Raw genomic sequence first — 24,887 nt, 5'->3', positions numbered from 1 at the left:
ACCAAGTTGTTTCCGTTACTGTAGCTCTATAATAGAGCTTGAAGTCAGAGATGGCGATGCCTTCTTATGTTCCTTTATTGTACAGAATTGTTTTGGCTGATTTTTTGTTTCTTCATATGAAATTGAAAATTGTTCCTTTGAGGTCTGTGAAGAATTGTGCTGATATTTTGGTGGGTATTGCATTGAATCTGTAGATTGCTTTAGCAAGATTGCCATCTTTACTCTGTTAATCCTATCTTTCCATGAGTGTGGGAGATATTTCCATTTTCTGATATCCCTTTCAGCTTCATTCTTCAAAGAGTTAAAGTTCTTGTCCTACAAGTCTTCCACTTGTTTGATTAGAGTTACCTCCAAGGTATTTTATGTTGCTTGTGGCTATTGTGAGCGATGATGTTTATCTGAGCTCTTTCTCATCTCGTTTATCATCTGTACATAGGAGGGCTACTGATTTGTTGTTGTTGTTGTTAATCTTGTAGCCTACCACATTACTAAAGGTATTTATCAGCTGTAGTAGTTCTCTGGTAGAAGTTTGGGGTCACTTATGAATATTATCATATCATCGGCAAATAGTGAAAGTTTGACTTTTTTCCTTTTCAATATGTATCCCCTTGATCTCCATTTGTTGTCTTATTGCTCTAGCTAGAACCTCGAGAACTATATTGACTAGATATGGAGAGAGTGGACAACCTTGTCTTGTTCCTGATTTCAGTGGGATCGCTGTGAGTTTTTCTCTATTTAGTTTGATATTGGCTGTTGGCTTAATGCATATTGCCTTTATTATGTTGAGAAATGTTCCTTGTATCCTTGCTCTCTCCAAAACCTTTATTATGAAGGAGGTTGGATTTTGTCAAAGGCTTTTTCAACGTCTAATGAGATGATCATGTAGTTTTAATAATTCTTCCTTATACCAGGAGCCCATTAGCTTTGTTTCAATGTGGAAATGAGTCCTTGGATTCAGCTGAATTGGAGAGTTATTGTTTAAGGTCCTGGAGATGTCATGTGTAAACATGTAGGGCTTCTCAGATCTGTGACAGTTCATTACATAGCCATTCTTTTTTTCCCCATTCAGGCTTCCTGACAACCTGCAGGAATTCCAGGGATTGCACCAGCTGAAGAAGTAAGGTTTTGTTGTTGTTTGTTTGTTTGTGTTTTTTTTTTTTTTTTTTTTTTTTACCAAATCTCTTCCTTTATCGTCTCTTCTTTTTCAGCATTAAAACAAAACTATGTTTTCATGGAATTTTCTTTTCTTTCTTTTTTTTTTTTTTAATTTGGTGCTGGGGATGGAATCCAAGGCCCCAAGCTTGCTAAGCAAGTGCTGTGCCTTTGAACTACAGCCTCAGTCCTAAACATTATTTTACATTATTTTTACATTATTTAAATTTACCTCTGGGCGTACAATCTAGTCTTCTTTACAGTCTGAGAGGAAGGCTATCTGTCACTACTTCCTCCTTTCCCCATCCAGAGAAAGCTGAAAATAAGATAGAAACAGGACAGAAAAACAAAACAACCCTTGAAGGTATTCGTAGGATTTTGTCAGGCTGTGAGCATTCGCGTGGCTGTCAGGGTAGGAGTGAACAGTTGGGTAATTCTTCATTGGTGTCATGAATTCTCAAAATTCTCAGGAAAATCCATTTGATTGCTAAATGCAATTACAGAAACAGCAAGATGGTGAATATAATTGAATTTGAGATTTTTTAATAATTTAAATCTATTATCACTGTTAATTCAGCATCAACTGTGGCCTTTCTGATTTTTTTCAAGTTAAATTGATTACACGACATATCTGTCTTTTATCAGAGGTGGTAACCTTCCAGACATTGTGAACAGTGGAAGTTTGCCTGAGTTCCTGGTTAATTTGCATGAAAGATACAGGCCTGTGGCCTCTCTCTGGTTTAGGAGGCGTCTTGTGGTTTGGGCACCACTGATGTACTCAAGCAGCACTGCAACCCCAAAGACTTATAAGTTACTTGTTTTTCTCCTCAGCTGATCCATGCCTTCGGAGAATAAGGGTGGGAATGGCTGAGGTTGATTGAAGGCTCTGTGCTGTATGTTCGGTATGCACTAAAGTCCTGGTTATTTCATTTAATGCAATAGTATGAAATTATTTTTAATCTTTAATTTACAAATACACGCAATGCATTCCTATTGTAAATTACCTCAGGGTTCCTTTGAGGAAGCCAGAGAAAATAGTTTCAGAGTTTTCTGAAAGGGTTGATGTTTATGAGTAGCTAGGAAAGCTTGAGGGATATTAGTAAAGAAATAGTGTCACAAGTGCAATATAAAACACTAGATTGATTTAAAGATTCATATGATGATAGGGTTAGACTGAGGGAGTCGAGGGGTAACTACTTACTAGATGAACAGGTACTCTGGAAAAACAGCATTTTTATAGCAGGCTAAAGACTGCAGATATTTAGAAAGAAATTAATCCTTTCCTTATTCTTTGTATCAAAATGCACTTCAGAGCTGGGGAGAGGATTCAGTTGGTCAGGTGCTTGATGCACAGACTGCAGACCTTTGCTCGACCCCAGAGTCCACGCAGACAGCCAGGTGTGCAGACATGCTTTTGTCGTCCTGGTAGCATTTCTTGGGGCTCGTCCGTCAGGGAATCTAGTCAAATTGGCAATTCCCCATATTGTGTACAGCAACTGAGATTTAGGATGGATTTTACTTTCTTTGTATTTTACTGTGTTTTTTGAATTGTTTTTAGTAATGTGTTTGCACATAAATAATACAGCTACTAAGGTGAGCATCCAAACTGCCTAGGCTCCCACAAAGCCAGTACGTGCAGTAGGATCAAAAACCCATTGCCATTGTTCTTGAGTTCTCAGTAGTCCTCATTGTCCGCTATGTTCAGCGAGTCCTGTTTTATCCCATGCTTTTTCAGAGCCAGGCCAGCTGGCCTTGGTGAGTTCCTGATAGAACATCCCCATTGGGGAGAAGGCAGAAATCTTTAATAAATAAATAAATAAATAAATAAATAAATAAATAAATAAAACAGCTACTAAAGGAATAGAAAAGAGAAGGTGAGATCAGCTGATTTTATTTCTAAGACTTGAAAACAACCCACAAAATTATCCATTTTGCTTTAAAGTGTGGTGTGTGTGTCTCTAGGGAGTGTGGCTCAGGGGTTAAGAGTACCGGTTTCTCTTCCAGAGGACCCAGGTTCAGTTACCAGCACCCACATGAAGGCTCACAACTGCCCGTAGCTCCCATTCTAGAGTGTGCAGAGCACTATGATGGCTTTTGCTTGCATGTGATTCACAGACATACATTCAAGCAAAACATCCAGGCCCAAAAATAAAACAAATCTTTTGAAAAAGTAGTTCCATCCATAGGCATTTTATGCAGGCATTAGAGAAGCACAGTGGAATTCTGAATCAGGATAATTTTGCCCATTCTCATTGACTGTTGAACGGTTGCTTTTACAAAAGATTGTTAATGGTGTTGCCAGAAGATTGCCATGCTCTCTGCTGTCTCCCTTTACCTCACTGACCTCTGTCTTCTTGTTGAATATTTTTCTTTTGAATTATTTTTTTAGTATAGAAATACTGAATCTGTCTACTTCAGTGGACTCATTTGAAACCATGTTGAAGTCATTATTAAGGTTCAATCTGGTGGTGGGAGTGTGAGCAAAAACCATATGAGGAACAAACTCTATGGAAATTCCATGATGGCCACTTTGCAGAATAACTTTTCTCTCCTGCTAAAGGTAAGTGCTTGGTCTGCAGTGTAGACAATGGTGTGTGCAGAGTGTTTCAGGTGGTAAATGCTTGGTCTGCAGTGTAGACAACAGTGCGTAGTGTCCCAGGTGGTAAGTGCTTGGTCTGCAGTGTAGACAACAGTGTGTAGTGTCCCAGGTGGTAAGTGCTTGGTCTGCAGTGTAGACAATGGTGTGTACAGTGTCCCAGGTGGTAAGTGCTTGGTCTGCAGTGTAGACAACGGTGTGTACAGTGTCCCAGGTGGTAAGTGCTTGGTCTGCAGTGTAGACAACAGTGTTTACAGGGTGTCTCTAAACTACCAGTATACCTTATGTTTGCCACTCTTCTCGTACCTGTTTTTCTAAACTGACTTTTTAAAGATTGTATTATTATTATTATTATTTGTAGTTATAGGTAAGTGTGCATATTTGCTGGTGCTGGGTGACTTGTCTGGTCTAACTAGTCAGCTTGTTTCATACAGAACCCCTGTCTCTGCCTCCAGAGTCCTGAAATTAAAAGTAGGCCACCATTGATGGCTGGGGTTCCAAATTAAATCCTCAGATTCTACTCGCTGGACCATTTTCCTGGCTCCTTGGCCAGTCTTAAGCCAGGGTTGCCTAAGCATGGTGTGAGCATACATGAAACTGTCCTTGAAGTACAGATTACTGGGCCTCTGCCCGGCTATGCTGAGTCAGCGGGATGGGAGCCCAGCATCTTCAGGAAGTTCTGTAGGTGATTTATAAAGTCTGAGGACAATGACACATATCCATACTGTAGCAGTCGATTTTTGTTGCTCTGGAAAAGTACCCAGAAAAACAGTTTAAGGGAGGCAGAATGTATTTTGGTTGATGGTTTTTCTGTCTGGTGGCTGGTTCCACTGTTTATCAGCCTGTGGCAAGACAGAAGCGTGATGAAAAATTGTGAAGGAAGCAGAGGGTGAGAAGGGGTGGGGGTGGGGCAGATGCACCTTCACAGACATGGAGCTCTGCAGCCTAGTCTCGGTTTCCCGGGGCAGAGCACCTGTGGAAATGGACTCTCACTTGGCAAGGACCAGTAGTCCATGAGACAGTGTAGGAATTTGCAAGATTTGTGCCGCTTGCGGCTCTTCTCTGTCATTATCTTGCTGATTCTTTGGGCAATCTTTAGTTTTCTCTTGTCAGCCACACATGCAACAGTTATATTTTTTCCCTGAAAAATAAATTGCTCTTTCTTGAATATTTTCCCCTAAGTTTCAGTGGGGTGTCATGCTTCTCAAATCTCTTATCTGGAATTAATAACCTCATCTCCTAATCCTGGGAACTTTTCTGACTCAGTAGAGACAGGTGCACATGAAAAAACTTGGAACATTAACCGTGCTTCACAGTTCTGGAAAAGAGAGAAGGGCTGCACACACAGACTAGGGAAAAGGCCTCAGGAATGGACATGGTGTCAGCTGTTGAGAGCAAGTTCCTTGGACATCAATCATATAGAATCAATGATAGGACCTAGTAGGACCCGATGGGAAAAATGCAATGTAAAATGTGGAATGGAGAGATCCATCTTTACCATACACAGGAGCCTAAACTGATGGGATGGTGCATTGGGATGATGCATTGGGATGGGAAGAGTGCCATATCAAAGTCTGCCTTTTACAGAGGGATGGAGACTTGGGACCCTCTTGTAGAATATAGATATACAAGTGTATCTTGCAGACATTAAAGAATTGTCTGGATTTGAATATTGTTTTCCTTAAAGCATTGTACCCATGTCTATTGCTTTTTAATTTTATAACCACAAGTCCCTGCCAGCTGACATCAGTGCTGCACGAGATGTGTCTGACTGGATATTTAGTTAAGCCTACAAAAATGATGACCTCTATGTCTAGAATAAGGTTATATAGGGTATGGGAAAGTATATTTGGGGAAGCATAAAGGGGGAAAATTGGGCTTTTTATAATGATTACTACATATTTCTTAAAAGTCAAAAATAGGAGCCAATAATAAAACGATGTAAGCTTGGTAGAAAAATAAAGATGGCTCAAGCTATCAGGGCCACTCGGGTACAACGCACCTGGTGGTCAAAAGCTTTCCTCGTGCTAATGCCCCTTCCCATCTCAGGACCTAACCCTGAGCTGAGACTGTCCCACAGCAACCTAGTTTTCTCTGATCATCCTGACCTAGTTGTCCATGAATTAACTTATCAGTGCATTAGCCCACTAATAAATTTAGTGCTTCATGGTCCAGTCTCAATAGTGCATTGCACATGGACCTTCTGGGGGAACATTTGATACTCAGCCCTAACCACAAACCGTTTCCTTTCTGTCCCCAAAGGCTCTCAGCTGAGCTGTGTGTCACTGAGCAGTTTTCTGCCCTTACCTTCATCCTGACCTACTGCAGATGTTCTGAGTCCCTAACTGTCAGCTCCCCGCCTTCCTCACACCTCCAGCAAAACTCTCCATCTCAGCATTTTTGCTTTCTCTTGATCTTAATTCTCAAGGAATGCTTTTGCTTTCTTCCTGTCCCCCTCTACCTGCATTTGCAGCGCTGGTATTAATCCAGGGGCCTCACATGTTTTAGGAAAGTGTTTTCTTGCCTAGTCCTAAGAATTCTTCTTTCCACCAAAGCTAATCTACTCACCTTTGACCTGTTAAAATAATTTATCAATGTAATGTGTCATTGTTATGGAAAATGTGTAAACTAGCTATATAAACAAGTCATGATTTCACCATGTGTTATTATGTATATTAATATATATTACTGGGAACCATAGGAAGACTTTTGATCCCAGTCTGGGCAGTTTATGGAGGCCCTACCTCAGAAAAATAAATAGATAAGTAGCAAGTAGATAGCGATGTTAGTGATGAGTGCACTGTGAGAACAGTTTCTTTACCGTTTATCAGGGCCACAGCCTTCAGCTACCACGGCAATCGTCTGCATCTTAGTGTCTTTGGTTCAGATCCGAGTCGAGTGTTCTGATGACTGAGCTTTCTGTGTTCTGATGAGACAAGTTCTGGATTTTAGAACGTAAGAATTCACTCAACTGATTGAATTGCACAAATAGCCAAGCGTTTTGAGGTAATGGGTTATATTAACTCATTTAATCCTTGAAAATTTTATAGGTAGATAATATTATTTCCCCTTTTTAAAGAGGAAGAAACCAAGTAGTATGCCCAAGGTCATGCAACAATAAATCATAGGAAACGGTTTACCATCAGGACATCTCATACCAGGCTTATGTCTTACCCACAAGACTATATTGCCTCTCTGTAGTTTGGTCCTCCTCTCATGTGATTGTGCTTGGATAATTTTATTATAATCTTTAGTACTATTAACATCCTAATGCAAGGTAGAATTAAAAGTCTCTTCCTTGAAATATTAACAATTGCTAGGTATTGTTTTACACACCCTTAATCCCAGCACTCTGAAGACAGAGACAGGTGGATCTCTGAGCTTAAGGCCAGACTGGTCTACAGAGTGAATTTCAGTACAGCCGGGACTATATATTGAGACCCTGTATTGGAAAAAACAAAATTAAACAAAACAAAATATTAGTAATTTTATAATAATTATTAAATAGTTGCTTAATTTTTGAAAGAAATTTTGTATTTTTTTTCTAACAACTCATTTACTTTCCAGAATCTCATCTGCTGAGGCCGAGGCATGGTGGTGCATGCAGTCCTCGTACTCAGGAGGCTGAGACATGGTGGTGCATGCAGTCCTCATACTGGGGAGACCAAGGCATGGTGGTGCACGCAGTCCTCGTACTGGGGAGACCAAGGCATGGTGGTGCATGCAGTCCTCGTACTCGGGAGGCTGAGACATGGTGGTGCATGCAGTTCTTGTACTGGGGAGGCTGAGGCATGGTGGTGCATGCAGTTCTTGTACTGGGGAGGCCAAGGCATGGTGGTGCATGCAGTCCTCGTACTCGGGAGGCTAGACATGGTGGTGCATGCAGTCCTCATACTGGGGAAGCCAAGGCATGGTGGTGCATGCAGTTCTTGTACTGGGGAGGCCGGGGCATGGTGGTGCATGCAGTCCTCACACTCACACTGAGGAGACTGAGTCAGGGAGGTTGGGAGTTTGAGGTCAGTCTGGACTGTATAATGGGAGTGTGTTTCTTTCTTTCTTTTCTTCTTTTTGAGATAGGGTTTCTCTATGTATCTTTGGCTGCCCTGGAACTTGTTATGTAGACCAGGCTGGCTTCGAATTCATGTGCTACCATGCCTGGTTGAAATTGTTTCAACAAACAAATAAATGAATTCTGAATCATGTCTGTTAAACTATAATCCATGTATAGTTTAAGGTTAATGTTTCTGCCATTTGGTTTTTGTTAGTTGAAATTACTGTAGTATTTTACTTTGATTATTTTGAGGTTATCTCTTGCATCCTTAGAAGATGTATGATAAAATTGATAGCATATGTTCTTGAGGTTTTGTTTTGTTTTGTTTTGTTATTTGTTTGTTTTTGATTTTTCAAGGCAGGGTAACTTTAGGCCCTCTCCTGGAACTCACTCTGTGGACCAGGCTGGCCTTGAACTCACTGAGATCCACCTGCCTCTGCCTCCCAAGTGCTGAAATTAAAGGCATGCACCACCACCGCTTGACTTGTTCTTGAGTTTTGGCAGATCATATACATGTGATTTACTTATGTGAGGATAATTTGTAACAGAATATTGCAGCATCGACATTCTCCTGTGACTTGGTCACTGGAATTAATCAAGAACTGTCATTCTTGTTAATGTACATTGATCACATGTGATAGACTTGAATGGCAGAGTTAAAAGATGTCTGTTTTCAATCTGTGGGCCACAACTCCCCGAAGGGCCAAATGACCTTTTCGCCACCCTGCGTATCAGATATTTACGCTATGATTCATGACAAAATTACAATATTGTAGCAAAATTATTGTTATGAAGTAGCAACAAGAATAATTTTATGGTTGAGGGGGTCACCACAGTATGAGTAACTGTGTTAAGGGGTCACAGCAGTAGGAAGGTTGAGAACCACTGTACTAAGGGCATGCATTAATAGATCACAGCCCAGTTTGTGTGTAAGGGACTTAAAAGAAAGAAGGCTCGACATTAGTCTCTTAGCTGTGAGTTATCCTGGGGTTCATGTAAAAACTGGCTATGTGACACAGCTCTTCTACAACCTGAAGAACAAAATGAGTCCCAATAGGAAAGGGTTAAAAGAATGAGCACCAACTGTGTGAAGGTGAACATGAATAGCCAAGATCGAAAAACAGTTTAAGTCAAATGAAGCAATGCTGAGATTTTGTTTTTAAGAATGAGAAGTTTTCAAATTATAGTACATAGTCATGAGGTTGGAACTATGACACTGCTGAGGAACTCAAGTTGGTACACAGCTTCCCGAGGCAATATAGTCCATAGGAAAGATTGGCCAGTATTTCCATGGGGTTGTCCACTTGACACAGAATAGTCCATAGGAAAGATTGGCCAGTATTTCCATGGGGTTGTCCACTTGACACAGAATAGTCCATAGGAAAGATTGGCCAGTATTTCCATGGGGTTGTCCACTTGACACAGAATAGTCCATAGGAAAGATTGGCCAGTATTTCCATGGGGTTGTCCACTTGACACAGAATAGTCCATAGGAAAGATTGGCCAGTATTTCCATGGGGTTGTCCACTTGACACAGAATAGTCCATAGGAAAGATTGGCCAGTATTTCCATGGGGTTGTTCACTTGACACAGAATAGTCCATAGGAAAGGTCATTCTCCATTACACTGCAGTGCCACATCTGCCCATTATCAGCTTGAGGTGTGAGTCACTTGACTTATCTAAAGTTATCTGCACATGAGTTATATAAAATCATGTGACACAAAGTCTTCCATCTATTTTTGTACTTGATAAGAATCTTATAAACACATTATCTTTTAATCCAACTATTTCACATCTTATAGAAGCTAAATGCATTCAGAAGTGGATTAGAAAATTACCTTTTAAGCACTTTATAGCAGAAATTGAAAGAGCCTTAAATGTTCAGTAGGAGATTAACTAAATAAATGATAGTAACTTTATATAATAGAGCAGAATAAAATCATTAACATGGATGTACGCGTACACACAACATTTCAAGAGGAAGTTTTTCTGAAGCAAGTGACTTGATTTTCCTCTTCTTTCTATAACCTGAGTTATTGTTGAGATCTTTTTTAGATTTACTTATGAGTGTTTAGTTTCCATGTGTGCCTGGGCACTGTGTGCATGTCTGGTGTCCTAGAAGGTCAGAAGAGGGCGTGAGGTTCCCTGGAACAGGAGTTGCGGCCGGTTGTGAGCCATGTGGGTGCTGGGAATTGAAGAACCTGGGTCTTCTGCTAGAACAAGTGCTCTCACTGACTGAGCCCTCTCTCCAACTCCTTGATGAGATCTTTATTGTGCTTTTTTGCCATGTATTTATATGCTTTTGATAAAATGTGAGATCCTTTGCCTTATTTTATTTCATATTTGTTACTGAGTTCTAAGAGGTTTCTGTTTGTTTGTTTTTAAGACAGGGTTTCTCTGTGTAGCCCTAAATGTCCTGGAACTCTCTCTTTACACCAGGCTGGCTTCAGACTCACAAAGATCCATCTGCCTCTGCCTCCCAAATGCTGGAATTAAAGGCGTGTGCCACTATCACCTGGTCCAAGATTTTTTTTGTTTATTTTTTGTTTGTTTTTCTAAAAAAAGCTTTTTTATATTTATTTATCTATCTATCTATCTATCTATCTATCTATCTATCTATCTATCTATCTATTTATTTAATATGTATACAATATTCTGTCTGTGTGTATGCCTGCGGGCCAGAAGAGGGCACCAGACCCCATTACAGATGGTTGTGAGCCCCCATGTAGTTGCTGGGAATTGAACTCAGGACCTTTGGAAGAACAGTCAATGCTCTTAACCTCTGAGACATCTCTCCAGCACTCCTGGTCCAAGAATTTTTAAAACACAGTGTGTTCTAGTCCCTTGTCAGATACATGTTTTGTGAGATTCCTTTCTGTTTGCCTTGGAAGAGCAAATGTTTTCAGCATTAATGAACTATTATTTGCTGATATTTCTCTTTCATGATTGGCATTAAAAATCTCAGTACCTTTCCCTCTTTACAAGCTCAATGTCTTTCTCATTATTTTAGGCCTGTGTCCTATTTTAGCTGATCCTTGTGTGCTGTGTGGCTATACTGAGGTCTAGTTTTCATACATACCTGTTTAGTTGTTTAAAAGATGATCCTATTGAACTTTGCTGGAACTTTTTGTCAAGACCGGGTCAATCATACTTATTGGGCCATTGTTCATGCGTGTCTTGTCCCTTGATTTGTCTGTCCTCGAGTTTGCTGACCCATATGGGCCTAAACGAAATCTCACATTTTACCAAAAGCATATAAATATATGGCAAATAAGCACAATAAAGATCTCATCAAGGAGTTGGAGAGAGGGCTCAGTCAGTGAGAGCACTTGTTCTAGCAGAAGACCCAGGTTCTTCAATTCTCAGCACCCACATGGCTCACAAATGGCCGCAACTCATATTCCAGGGAACCTCATGCCCTCTTCTGACTTTATTTGTTCATTTAATTCATTCATTGGTGGCTCCAGTCTGTCTGCTCAAACCTACTGTTGAGTCAATCTGATGAAGTTTTATTTTTAATCCTGTGCTTTTCTGCTCTGAACTCTTAGGTAGTACCCTTTAAAGTGTGTCCTTTAATTGGTAGCCATTGTTCACTGAGACTTCATTAGCCTAGTTTCCTTTTGTTCTTTGTCTACAATTTAATCTAATTGATACAAAAGTCTATTCTTTCTTTTCATGTTTTGGAATATATAACCCTAATTTTTCCTTTTATTGAGAATAGATTTTTTTTCTCACTTAATATATCCTGATTTTGGTTCCCCTCCTTCTTCTCCTCCCAGTTCTTCCCCACCTCCCTCCCAACTGGATTCATTCCCTTTCTGTCTCTCATTGGAAAACAAACAGGCTTCTAAGGTGTAATAATAAAATGTAACAGGATAAACTATAGTAAGATAAAACAAAAACTATCATATCGTAAGTGGACAAGACAAGCAAAGAAAAAAAGCACAAGAGAAAAGCCTGTTCTTTAGTCTGCTGCCTGAGCTTCGTTTTCTTCTTTGTGTGTGTGTGTGTGCCTCAATTTTTTTAAATTTAAAACTGTACACTTTACATTTATATGGGGCAACTCTTGATGTCAGATTCTCCACCTGCCTGGGAGTTTGCATTTGCTTCCTATTTGTTTCTCATTTAGTGTCTTTTCTAAACTATCGTTGTGGGGTCTGTTCTTGGTCAAATGCAGCTGCTGAAGTATCTGTTCCCATAGCTTAGTGCCCAGTCAGGGTGTTGATTCACCCACCAAACTTGACGCCAGTAAGAAAAGGAGGAAAGCTGAACATAGGCAACACGGAGAAATCCGGTCTTGGGGGGGGGGGAGAAAAAGAAGAAAACTCTTTCGTGATTATAGATTGACTTTATGTTGGGAGTTCTGTTTAAATACTTACCCAAGCTCTTTATATTCAACCTTAGCTTTTACTTCCTGCTTGTACAGATGTTGATGCTTGCCAGATGTGAAAGCTGAGTGTCTCCTGGGGTCTTTCTGAGCATGCACACAAATAGACACCCTGATTCAGTAAGTTGCATCCTCTTAGGAGCATGTGTTTGGAACTCCTAGTAAATTCTCCCAAACTCTGCAGCACCAACCCCCATACAGGCTCTGCTTCTATTCGCTTGTCAGTGGTGGTGGGGCTTGGGTCAGGCAGCTCCAGGGGGCTGCTTCTCAGACTCACACCTGTACAGGGAGTGCATGAGATTTCTGCACACTTCTCCACACAGTGCACAGTGTTAAACTAAGAAATGGCTTCTAGCGCTCTCCACTTAATCTTCCTAGAGAGAGACCGCTGTCTGGGAGTTGATTTGTTGGAGGCACAGAATTCATGTTTCTGTCATATCTGTCTGTTTTGTGTTGCTGGATGTTGAACCCAGGACCCAGTGCATGCTGGGCACGTGACCGAACACCCAGCTACACTGTCAGCTTGAAAGTTGCATTGTAGTACATCAAAGTTCTTGTAAGAAATGTCAACTGGCTCTATTGATTAGTTTGACACTTTGGAATTCTTAAGGACTTTCTTGTATTTTCCCAAAGATAAATTTATATTCCAAAAGTTTCCCTTTAAGGAGGTATATTCCTAAGAAATGCTAAACCTTTTTATTTTGAATATTTATTCTCTTGCTCACAAAACTTAATTCTAATTCCTTAACCTGGAATGAAACTTTAATAGAATTTAATAGAGGTAACAGAAAAAGAGACATAACATAAAGATTTTGCTTTTACTAGTTCAGAAAGCCTCTACTGGTTCATGCAAGGTAGGAGGTGTTGTCCCAGCTTAACTGTGGAACTTCTGAACTTTAGGTTAGACAAATTACTGGGAGTGACTTTGCTTTGCAGGGTCACAATCAAAGGTAAAAATCAAGGTGGGTTTTTGGTTTGGTTTTTATTTATTTATTTATATGTTTATTTATTTATTTATTTATTTTTGCTCTAAAGTTTGTAGTCTTTTAGTACATACTGTTTTTATTTCACAGAGGGTTTGATAAACATATAAGAGAAAAAATGGCAAAGACTCCGAGAGGGTCCTCTCTTTAGAGCAATGTCCAGCACTTTCCCATCTTCACGTTTGTTGTTGAGTCACAGGTACTTCAGGAAATCTCTACTATCTGAAATCAGGTATTACTATTTTGTTCTGCTTAATGTCCGTTAGGTTTAAGATTTTTCCATCTTGAGTTTTTAGCTTATATTTTCTGTGTTTATTGTTGTGGTCATTCTGTCTTGTTTTAGAAATTAATCCTTTCTTTTGCTGAAGTTAAGGCCAAACCCTGAAGAATGTAATCACAGGTTGAGATACACCTGAGACATCTGAATGTTTAATTTGGCTACACAGTTGTTGTGCAAATGGCATGTGTCATCTTACCGACTCCCTCTTAAGATTTAGAGAGAGAGAAAGTAAAGTATTATCTTTCTGTTCTTTCCAGCTTTCCGAAGAGATATTAGATAAATGTCTGTCTACACAGAGAACCAGCTGTACCCCTGAGCCAGCATGTGCTTGATTTGCTTTGAAGTCTGTCGCACAATTGGTACTGGGTAGTACATTTGAAGATGAACAGGAAATCATGCTCTTCCAAAAGATTCATGGCACAGTGAGTCAAAGGCAACATTTAAGAGGATTGTTTCATCAGATTGCATAGTTGAATGCTGACTTTATCTCTCAAGAAAGTGCGTTTGTGCATGTATGCGTGCATGTATGTGTAGTTTGTACACATATGCTCATGTATGTCCTGACCCAAGATTAATATTCAATATCTTCCTCATATATCCCATATAACTTTTGAGATAGTTTCTCTTCCTGAGCCCTGAGCTCTGTGGTCAGTGAGCTTCAGGAGTCCGATCATCACCTCCACCAAGGGTTGCAGGTGTGTGTCACAACAGGCATGTTACCACATGAGTCATCTGCCCAGCTGTGTGCCTCTCAATATGTAAGCATCTTTGTTTTGGCCCAAAAAGAACAGTGGAAAGGGTGATAAGTGGGGCTTTTTTGTATTATGTGAAGATCTGTTTTCTTATTAGGCAAACGCGTTTTGAAATATAAAAAACGTATGATTAAATAAAAAATTAATACTTAGTATGTTATAAAAGTGCTATCGAATTGTAGAACAAAGCTATATTTAATAGAACTAGATTGTGCCCTACATAGAAAGATACTCAACACGATCGGTGTAGCATGAAGACGTTAATGAGGTGAACATGATTATGAGCAAAGTTAATTCGGTCTAAATTGAGTAACTTTGTCTTTTCTATATTCACATGTAGAGTTTTTTAGTTGGTTTCAACATGAACATTGGATTAACTTCATTTTTTGAAATCATATTTAGGTCATAAACTCCACCATTTCTCAGATTTGAGCAACCATTCCTTGCATTATTTAAGTCGACAAATAGTTTTTTCCTCTCTCTCTATTGAGACAGGGTTTCCCTACGCAGCCCTGGCTGTCCTGGAACTCACTCTGTAGTCCAGGCTGGTCTCAAACTCACAGAAATCTGATCTGTCTGTGTCTGCCTCCCAAGTGCTGGGATTAAAGTCGTATGCCACCACACCCAGTTTAATAGTTAAAGCAATGTGTTCTAAACAAAGTCACCAGGAACGGAAGGCTATTACCATGTCACTATTTAATATTACATGTGTGTTGGCAGGTGCATATGCATATGTGTGCATGTGTGTATATGTGTTGGAAGGCCAGAAGACAACTTCAGATGTCATCCTTAGGACTGTCATCCATCTCCTTTGATAGGGTCTTTTCATTTTTCTGAAGCTCATCAGTCTGCCTAACAAGGAATTCTCCTGTGTCTACTTTGCCAGTACTACAGTTACAATTGGGCATTCCCAAGCCCACTGACTTAGTTAGGGCTTCTGTTGCTGTGATTAAACACCACTACCAAAACCAAGTTGGGGAGGAAAGAGTTTATTCAGCTTACACTTCAACATGTGGTCCATTGCTGAGGGAAGTTAGGACAGGAACTCAAACAGGGCAGGATCCTCGAGGCAGGAACTGATGCAGAGGCCACGGAGGGGTACTGCGTACTGGCTTGCTCCTCATGACTTCCTCAGCCTGCTTTCTTAAGGAACCCAGGACCACCAGCCCAGGGGTGGTGCCACCAATAATGGACTGGGCCTTCCACATCAATCACTGATTAAGAAAATGCCTTACAGCTGGATCTTATGGAGTTGAAGTTCCCTCCTCTCTGATGACCCTAACTTGCGTCAAGTTGACATAAAACTAGCCAGTACACATACTTAAAATATTTATTTTATTTACTTGTTGTTTTATTTATTTATATCATTAGTGTATGCACATGATTTTGCATCCAGTGCATCTGTACATTTGTGGAGCCTAGAAGGGGGTGTTAGAGTTAGAGGGGTTTTGCTTGTCACACTGTAGTGAGCACTCTTAACCATGAGGCCTTTTCTCCAGTCCTCCACGTTTTTGTGTGGGTTCTGGGAATCTCCTCATACTAAGGCAACTGAGCCATCTCCAATCTTACATTGAAATGTAGACATTAATAATTTTGGGGGGTTTTTGTCTTTTGAGACAGGGTCTCTCTGTGTAGCCCTGACTGTCCTGGAACTCTCTATGTAAACTAGGCTGACCTCAAACTCAGAAACTCTCCTGCCTCTACCTCCTTGCCTCCTGAGTGCTATAATTAAAGGCATGTGTCACACCTGGCTTACTTGGCTTGAAATAATTTTAAGGTGAGTATTAGAAACACTTGATTAAACTCTGTTATTTTATAAATATTTATTCATTCATTAGTGTGTTTTTTCTATTACTTTTTTTCAGAGTTTTTGAATTGTTACTAAGTTAAAGATTTGTTTCTTGTATAATGATCCAGTTTCGAAAGATTAAAAGTTATTTTTCTGTTTATTTTCTTTAAATCTTAGACTAAAATTTTAACGTTTCCTTGGCTTAGTAAGTATTTATCAATATCTCAAGTGAAATAAAAATTGATAATTACCTGTTATTTATTTCTTTCCCTCATGTCTGAATCGTAGGGGATTACACATATACAGTAAAAAACCTGAGGACTCGCTTGAAGTTCTAGCAATAGCAATAAGACAACATAAGGGGATCAAAGGGATTCGAATTGGAAAGGAAGAAGTTAAACTTTCATTATTTGCAGATGATATAATAGTGTATATAAGTGACCCCAAAAACTCTACCAAAGAACTCCTACAGCTGATAAACACCTTTAGTAGCATGGCAGGATACAAGATCAATTCCAAAAAATCAGTGGCCCTCCTATACACAAAGGATAAGAAAACAGAAAGGGAAATCAGAGAAGCATCACCTTTCACAATAGCCACAAATAGCATAAAATATCTTGGGGTAACTCTAACCAAGGAAGCGAAGGATCTATTTGACAAGAACTTTAAGTCTTTGAAGAAAGAAATTGAGGAGAATACCAGAAAATGGAAGGATCTCCCTTGCTCTTGGATTGGGAGGATCAACATAGTAAAAATGGCAATTCTACCAAGGGCAATCTATAGATTCAATGCAATCCCCATTAAAATCCCATCAAAATTCTTCACAGATCTTGAGAGGTCAATAATCAACTTTATATGGAAAAACAAAAAACCCAGGATAGCCAAAACAATCTTATACAATAAAGGAACTTCTGGAGGCATTACCATCCCTGACTTCAAACTCTATTACAGAGCTTCAGTATTGAAAACAGCTTGGTATTGGCATAAAAACAGTGAAGTCGATCAATGGAATCAAGTAGAAGACCCGGATTTTAACCCACAAACCTATGAACACCTGCTTGATGGAGGTGGGTCTTATATTTATCTGTTGCTTTCATTGGTTAATTAATAAAGGAAACTGCTTGGCCCTGACAGGACAGAAAATTAGGTAGGCAGAGTAGACAGAACAGAATGCTGGGAGAAGGAAGAAGTGAGCTCAGATGCAAGACCGCTGCTCTCCAGGGCAGAAGCGATGAAGCTCCGACCCAGGATGGACGTAGGCTAGAATCTTCCTGGTAAGCACAACTCGTGGTGCTACACACATTAATAGAAATGGGTCAAGCAGTGTTTATATGAATACAGTTTGTGTGTTGTTATTTTGGGGCATAAGCTAGCCAGGTGGCTGGGAGCTGGGTGGCAGGAACGCAAGTCCACAGCTCCTTCTACACCTGATTTTTGATAAAGGAGCTAAAAGTATACTATGGAAAAAAGAGAGCATCTTCAACAAATAGTGCTGGCAAAACTGGATGTCAACCTGTAGAAGACTGAAAATAGATCCATATCTATCACCATGCACAAAACTCAAGTCCAAATGGATTAAAGACCTCAATATCAGTCTGAACACACTGAACCTGACAGAAGAGAAAGTGGAAAGTACCCTACAACATATGGGCACAGGAGATCACTTCCTATGTATATCCCCAGCAGCACAGACATTAAGGGCAACATTGAATAAATGGGACCTCCCGAAACTGAGAAGCTTCTGTAAAGCAAAGGACACTGTCATTAAGACAAAAAGGCAACCCACTGACTGGGAGAAGATCTTCACCAACCCTGCAACAGACAAAGATCTGATCTCCAAAATATATAAAGAACTCAAGAAACTAGACTTTAAAATGCTAATTAACCCAATTAAAAAATGGGGCACTGAACTGAACAGAGAATTCTCAACAGAAGAAATTCAAATGGCCAAAAGATACTTAAGGTCATGCTCAACCTCCTTAGTGATCAGGGAAATGCAAATTAAAACAACTTTGAGATACCATCTTACACCTGTCAGAATGACTAAAATCAAAAACACCAATGATAGCCTTTGCAGGAAAGGTTGTGGAGTAAAGGGTACACTCATCCATTGCTGGTGGAAATGCAAACTTATGCAACCACTTTGGAAATCAGTGTGGCGATTTCTCAGGAAATTCGGGATCAACCTACCCCAAGACCCAGTAATACCACTCTTGGGAATATACCCAAGAGATGCCCTATCATACGACAAAAGCATTTGTTCAACTATGTTCATAGCAGCATTATTTGTAATAGCCAGAACCTGGAAACAACCTAGATGCCCTTCAATGGAAGAATGGATGAAGAGAGTGTGGAATATATACATATTAGAGTACTACTCAGCGGTAAAAAACAATGACATCTTGAATTTTGCATGCAAATGGATGGAAATAGAAAACACTATCCCGAGTGAGGTAAGCCAGACACAAAAAGATGAACATGGGATGTACTCACTCATAATTGGTTTCTAGCCATAAATAAAGGACATTGAGACTATAATTTGTGATCCTAGAGAAGCTAAATAAGAAGGTGAACACAAAGAAAAACATATAGTTATCCTCCTGGATATGGGAAGTAGACAAGATTGCCGGGCAAAAATTGGGAACTTGGGGGTGAGGTGGGATGGGGGTAAGGGGAAATGGGGTGAGAAACATGGGAAGGGGAGGATTGGGGGAGCATGGGGAATGGAATGTTTGGGATAAAGGAAGGGTGGATATGGGAGCAGGGAAGTATATATCCTAATTAAGGGAGCCATCTTAGAGTTGGCAAGAGACTTGACTCTAGAGGGGCTCTCAGGTGTCCAGGGAGATGTCCCCAGCTAGTACCTTGGGCAACTGAGGAAAGGGAACCTGAAATGATCCTATCCTATAGCCATACTGATGAATATCTTGCATATCACCTTAGAACCTTCATCTGGCGATGGATCGAGATAGAGACAGAGACCCACATTGGAGCACTGAACTGAGCTCCCAAGGTCCAAATGAGGAGCAGAAGGAGGGAGAACATGAGCAAGGAAGTCAGGACCGCGAGGGGTGCACCCACCCACTGTGACAGTGGAGCTGATCTATTGGGAGCTCACCAAGGCCAGCTGGACTGGGACTGAATAAGCATGGGATGAAACCGGACTCTCTGAACATGGCAGAAAATGAGGGCTGATGAGAAGCCAAGGACAATGGCATTAGGTTTTGATCCTACTGCACGTACTGGCTTTGTGGGAGCCTAGCCTGTTTGGATGCTCATCTTCCTGGATCTAGACAGAAGTGGGAGGACCTTGGACTTCCGGCAGGGCAGGGAATCTGGACTGCTCTTCAGTCTCGAGAGGGAGGGGGAATGGAATGGGGGGAGGGGGGAGAGTGGGGAGAGGGGAAGGGGAGTGAAGGGAGGAGGAGAGGAGTGGGAGGAGGGGGAGGGAAATGGGAAACGGGGAGGAGGCAGAAATTTTTTTCAAAAAAAAAAAAAAAACCCCTGAGGACTCATTCTGCTGCCAAGTCCTTTTCAGTCTCTGTTTCCCCTTCTTTCTCCTCTTCTCCTTGGTTTTGGCCTGGGTTTGGGGGTTGTGAGGCACATATGGCAAGGGTCTCATATAACCCAGGCTGGTTTCTACATAGCCAAGGATGACCTTGAACTTCTAAGTGCTGGGGTTAGAGGCGTGGGCCTTCATACTAAGGTGCAGTTGGTACCAGGGATCCAGTCCAGAGCTTGTTATATGCTAGCGAGGCAAGCGCTGCACTACCCGAGCTGTGTCCTCTACCCTGTGTGAAACTTTTCAGTGGTAGCACGTGTCTTTAATCCCAGCACTCGGGAGGCAGAAGCAGGAGGATCTCTGTGTGTTTGAGGACAGCCTGGTCTACAAAGCAAGTTCCAGAATAATCAGGTCTACACAGAAAAACTCTGTCTCAAGAAACAAAACAGAAGAAAGAAAAGAAACTTTTCATATGCCAGCTGAAATTAGTTTGAAAGTGCCTTGATTGAAATCATTAAAAACTGTTCTCAGGAACTGTGGGTCACATGTTCGGACAGCCAGATGAAAAGGAAGAGCTTAGATGCTCAGCTCCACTGGTGAGGAAGGACTGCGATACTCAACAACTTCCGTCGCTCAGCATTGTGGGGAGATCTATGCACAATAGTACTTACATGGTTTCCTGTTTTTAGGTTTGGTCTGAGATTAGAAAAGGCTTTTTAGATGGGTCACTTGATAAAAATGCCACTCAGAAGAAAACAGTATCAAGACGGTAAGTTTAGCCTCTCTTAACTAACTAGTTTTTGGGAACTGCATGGTAGGCAGTTAGCCTAATGCTGATCCAGATCCCCAGGTCTCAGCTGAGCAGTGGTGGCCCACAGGCTACAGAGTGAGTTCCAGGACAGGCTTCAAAGCTACACAGAGAAACCCTGTCCCGGTGAAAAACAAAACAAAACAAAAAAAAAACCAAATAGATTCCCAGGTCTCACCTCAGATTTTAATAGGTTTCAAAGATACGCCCCTGATTTTAGTAGTTTTATCTTTGAATAGTGAGATTATTGATCTTTTTTTTCTCTATGCTTTTTCCTTCCATGTTTCATTCAGGGATAGTTTTTCAATGAAAGGTAGAAAAAGCAATAAGAAGAAGCTGACCCTCAGTACATGGCTTGTGGAAAGCATATGGGGAAACTAGAAAGCCATTCAATAGCATGTATTATGAATAATAAACACTAGTAAAATTCTCTAAAAGAAGAAAATATTTATGGTTTTTTAAATTTTATTTTATTTGTTGTGTATGAGTTTTTTTGCTTGCAGGTGCAGCTGTGCACCACTTGCATGCCTGGTGCCCACAGAGGCCAGAAGAGGGGCCAGATGTTCTGGAACCGTAATTACAGACAATTGTGAACCTCCAAGTGTGTGCTGGGAATCAAACACAAGTTCTCTGAGAGAGCTGCTGGTGCTTGCGACCGCTGAGCCACCTCCAGCCCATGTGTGTGTGTGTGGTGCTGAGGGTGCAAGGCAGAGGTCTACCACTGAGCATGGTGTCTAACCTTTATTATTGGCAGTACTGTTTCTGTAAGTAGGAACCAAAAACCAAACTAAATATCCAGTATTAGAGTAACTGTTAAGGAAATATATCAAAATGATTAAATATGCTATAGACATTTGTGGAAATGTATCAAAAAATTTAAAATTCTCTAACTTTGCTTTAAAATTTTCAATAATTTTATATGAATGAGCTTTTTTCTTTTGCTTATTTTTTCCTTCCTCCTCCTCCTCCTCCTCCTCCTCCTCCTCCTTCTCCTCCTCCTCCTCCTCTTCTTCTTCTTCTTCTGAGTCAAGATTTCTCTGTGTAACTATCCTGGCTGTCCTGGAACTCACTCTGTATACCAGGATGGTCTTGAACTCACAGAGATCTGCCTGCTTCTGTTTCCCAAGTGCTGGGGTTAAATGCATAAGCCCACCTATGAATGAGCTTTTTGCCTGCATGGTCATATATGCACAATGTGTGCACAGTGTCCTAGGAGGCCAGAAGAGGTGTTGAATCCTCTGGAACAAGAGTTACAGATATTTATGAGCTGCCATGTGGGTGCTAAGAACTGAACCTGGGTCTTCAAGTGCTCTCAACTACTGAGCCCTCTCTCCAGTCCCCCAAAATAAAAAAATAAATAAATACTGTCATTATAACTGAGTGAAATTTTATGTTTTCTAAATTGTCTGACAGTGGTTTATAATATATATAATATATATATGATGGCTTAGCAATTGAGTTCACTTCCTTATCCACATTGAGGAGAACACAAACACCTGTAATTCCAGCTCCCAGGGATCTGATAGCTGCTTCTTATCTTTGTGGGCACCTGCATGCCCTCACAAACATGTGTACACACAGAAATAAAAAATAGACATCAGTGTCATTTATAAAATAAAAAATAAAATTCACATAGAAAAGTCATATCTTGTAGGACTGGGGTGGCTTGGTTGATAATGTGGCTGTTCTAGCACAAGGACTTAAGTTCAGATTCAGCACCTATATGGAACCTGGGTGTGGTGGCATACACCCAAAACTCCAGCACTTGAGGGGACAGAGACAGCCTAACTGATCCAGTGAAAGACCTTATCTCAAAAAATAAGGTGCCAGACCATCAAGATGAATATTGGGCCAGCCAGACAGCACGTGTGCTCATGCAGACTAGAGTTGGATGTCTGACGTCATCCTCGTCACTCTTGAACATTAGACTAGTTTCTAGTTAAACCTAAAGCTCACTGACCAGGCCAGACCAGCTGAGCAGCGAGTCCTTCTCTTCTCTTCTCTTCTCTTCTCTTCTCTTCTCTTCTCTTCTCTTCTCTTCTCTTCTCTTCTCTTCTCTTCTCTTCTCTTCTCTTCTCTTCTCTTCTCCTCTTCTCTTCTTTACACGAACCATCGCTGGGGATGTGAATGTAGGTCCTCATGCCTGTGCGCACGCACTTTACTGGGCCAACCATGCTCATGTCAATATCTTTACTCTGACCTGCTTCATTTTCTTTTCTTGGAGCCAGGCAGGGTAACGAAACAAAGATTCTGCACAGTTGTGCACATGTGTGGTTCCAGCTACTTGGTATGCTGAGGCAGGAGGATCATCCATTTGAATCCAGGAGTTAGAAACCCACCTCCCTAAAGAAGAAAAGGCTTCATGAGAGCAACAGATTATTTTCCATACATAATGGTATTGCTTCATAAGCGTCTCTTAAAGATTATGACCTATTTGATACATTTCATATGATAGTATTCATTGCCATTCTCATCATTTGATTAATTCCCCTTTGTAAAAACTAAGTTTCAGAAATAGTCACAGTAATTCCCAAGCTTCATTACACCACAATTTGTGCTATTTTGTTTTAATATTGAAACCTGGTTTCTACCTCCAAACACTTAGATTCGGTTGCTGTGAGGTGTGATTTGTGTTTTACTATGTTTACAAATGCCTCCCAGGTGATTCCAGTGTGCTGTAGTGTGGGAAATGCTGGAGTATACTATCAGAAAATCAGTTATTCAAGTCTTATCACTATTTGGTCAAGGTTTATACTGTCTTGTTATGTGTCCAGTTCTGGGCGATAGTAATAAATAGGAAGAATTTTTGTACCTTATTCTAGTTGGAAGAAATTAGAAATGACCTAAATTTGTAAATTTATAGTATGAAAACTGCTGTGGTGAAAAGACTGGAAAGCTAGAGAGTGTGGGGCCGAGAGGCACCCTTAGAGATTATTCTGATGGGGGTCACCGCTTGAGATTATTGTTGATCAACAATTATGAGACCATGGGGTTACCTGGATGTCCAAGGGAAGTCCTGCTGAGAGACTATGACTCAGAGTCTTAGAGGGCTGACTACTCCTGGTGTGTCTGAAGCTAGTGTGCTACAGTGATGCAAAGTACAGGTGAGAGAGGGAGATGAGGACAGGGAACAGAGGCAGGAGTAATTCAGGTGCTTTTGCAATGAAGCGGGCTAGGAAGAGGCTAAGGCTTGGACCAGATGGTAGTGAGGGACAGAAACAAGGGAGCAACAGAAAATTCTGTGCTCTGAAGACAGAACCGTCAACACTAGCTAATGAGTTAAATATGGAGCAAGAGGGTAGAAGACAAGATGGTGAACCTTAGGAAGATACAGTTTTGCAGAGTGATCAAGAGTTTGGTGTGTTGGAAGCCACGTGTAATATGCTTTGTGTACTTAAGTGGAGATGTTGAGTTTGCAGTTAAATTTATGCAAATTTATTCGAGGAAAGAGGTTCTGACTAGAAGTGAAATTTTGAAAGTATTTATATAGTTTTAAAATCTTGAGACCAGAGATCACCAAGGCAGCAAATGCAGATTAAAAGGGAGGTTCAAAACAAGGCCCTTACATAGTGAGTTCCAGAAGAGCCTGGGCCAAATAATGAGGCCCTATCAACAAACAGACAAACCAAAAAAAGAAAGAAGTAAAAAAAGAGAAATAAACAACAACCCTTGGACTTTCCATCGTTAAAACAGTCACGAGCCAGAGGGAGTTGAGATGAGATGGGATGGACACCAGGAGAGTTCATGGAGTATGGTCCTGGGAGCCAGGGAAGCAGTGCTCCCTGGAGTGAGTCAGGCAAGATAAGGGATAAAGCAAATCTTGGATAGTTTTAGTGGTCATTGTTTACTAGTTATTTGTGTCGTTTAGGTTTCAGAATTTACCTTTCTGATTATGTCCTATCTGTCTCTATTTCTCAGTGAGTGAAACTTGATTGAGAGAAGCCGTGGAGTTAAGAAGATTTAGAAGGAAGGATTAATATTAATGGAGAAACGTGTGTTTGGAAGCCTGTGCGGCATTAGAATTGTTTTACGTTTTTACCTGGATGGTAATAATTTAGATGTTTCTTTCTTTCTTTCTTTCTTTCTTTCTTTCTTTCTTTCTTTCTTTATTTGGGGGGGGGGGGGTTCGAGACAGGGTTTCTCTGTGGTTTTGGAGCCTGTCCTGGAACTAGCTCTTGTAGACCAGGCTGGTCTCGAACTCACAGAGATCCGCCTGCCTCTGCCTCCCGAGTGCTGGGATTAAAGGCATGTGCCACCACCGCCTGGCTTAGATATTTCTTTAAAGTCAGTTAATTCTTGAATTGCATGTAGGTATTTTATGTACTTTTTAATATGTAACTAAAATTTAACAAGAAAGGAAGAAAAATATATATGAATTTAGATACAAATTTGCTTTTAAAACTATTGGTTACTGACTTCAATAGTTTTGTTCCACATATGGTAACTTTGAACAGATGTTTTTTTTTTGAGACATGGTTTTTCTGTTTAGCCCTGGCTGTCTTTGAACTTACTCTGTAGACCAGGCTGGCCTCGAACTCATAAAGAGATCTACCTGCCTCTACCTCCCAAGTGCTGGAATTAAAGGC

General features: G+C 40.6%; 1 protein-coding gene across 1 annotated transcript in view; it reads left to right on the top strand.

Annotated features, from left to right (window-relative positions):
* The window catches only part of LOC130869328 (cytochrome P450 20A1), a 62,249-nt gene that overhangs the window by 2,934 nt on the left and 34,428 nt on the right, over positions 1–24,887 (top strand). Inside the window, 8 exon segments of the mRNA XM_057761314.1 lie at positions 984–1,122; positions 1,798–1,907; positions 1,910–1,969; positions 3,571–3,603; positions 3,606–3,712; positions 13,708–13,872; positions 20,183–20,239; positions 20,241–20,262. Of these exon segments, the coding sequence (XP_057617297.1) occupies positions 984–1,122; positions 1,798–1,907; positions 1,910–1,969; positions 3,571–3,603; positions 3,606–3,712; positions 13,708–13,872; positions 20,183–20,239; positions 20,241–20,262 (693 nt within the window).

Source organism: Chionomys nivalis, chromosome 2 (assembly GCF_950005125.1).
Source record: "Chionomys nivalis chromosome 2, mChiNiv1.1, whole genome shotgun sequence".
NCBI classification, from domain to species: Eukaryota; Metazoa; Chordata; class Mammalia; order Rodentia; family Cricetidae; genus Chionomys; species Chionomys nivalis.
Note: the sequence above shows the minus strand (reverse complement) of the source record. Positions and strands in the feature narration are given on the sequence as shown.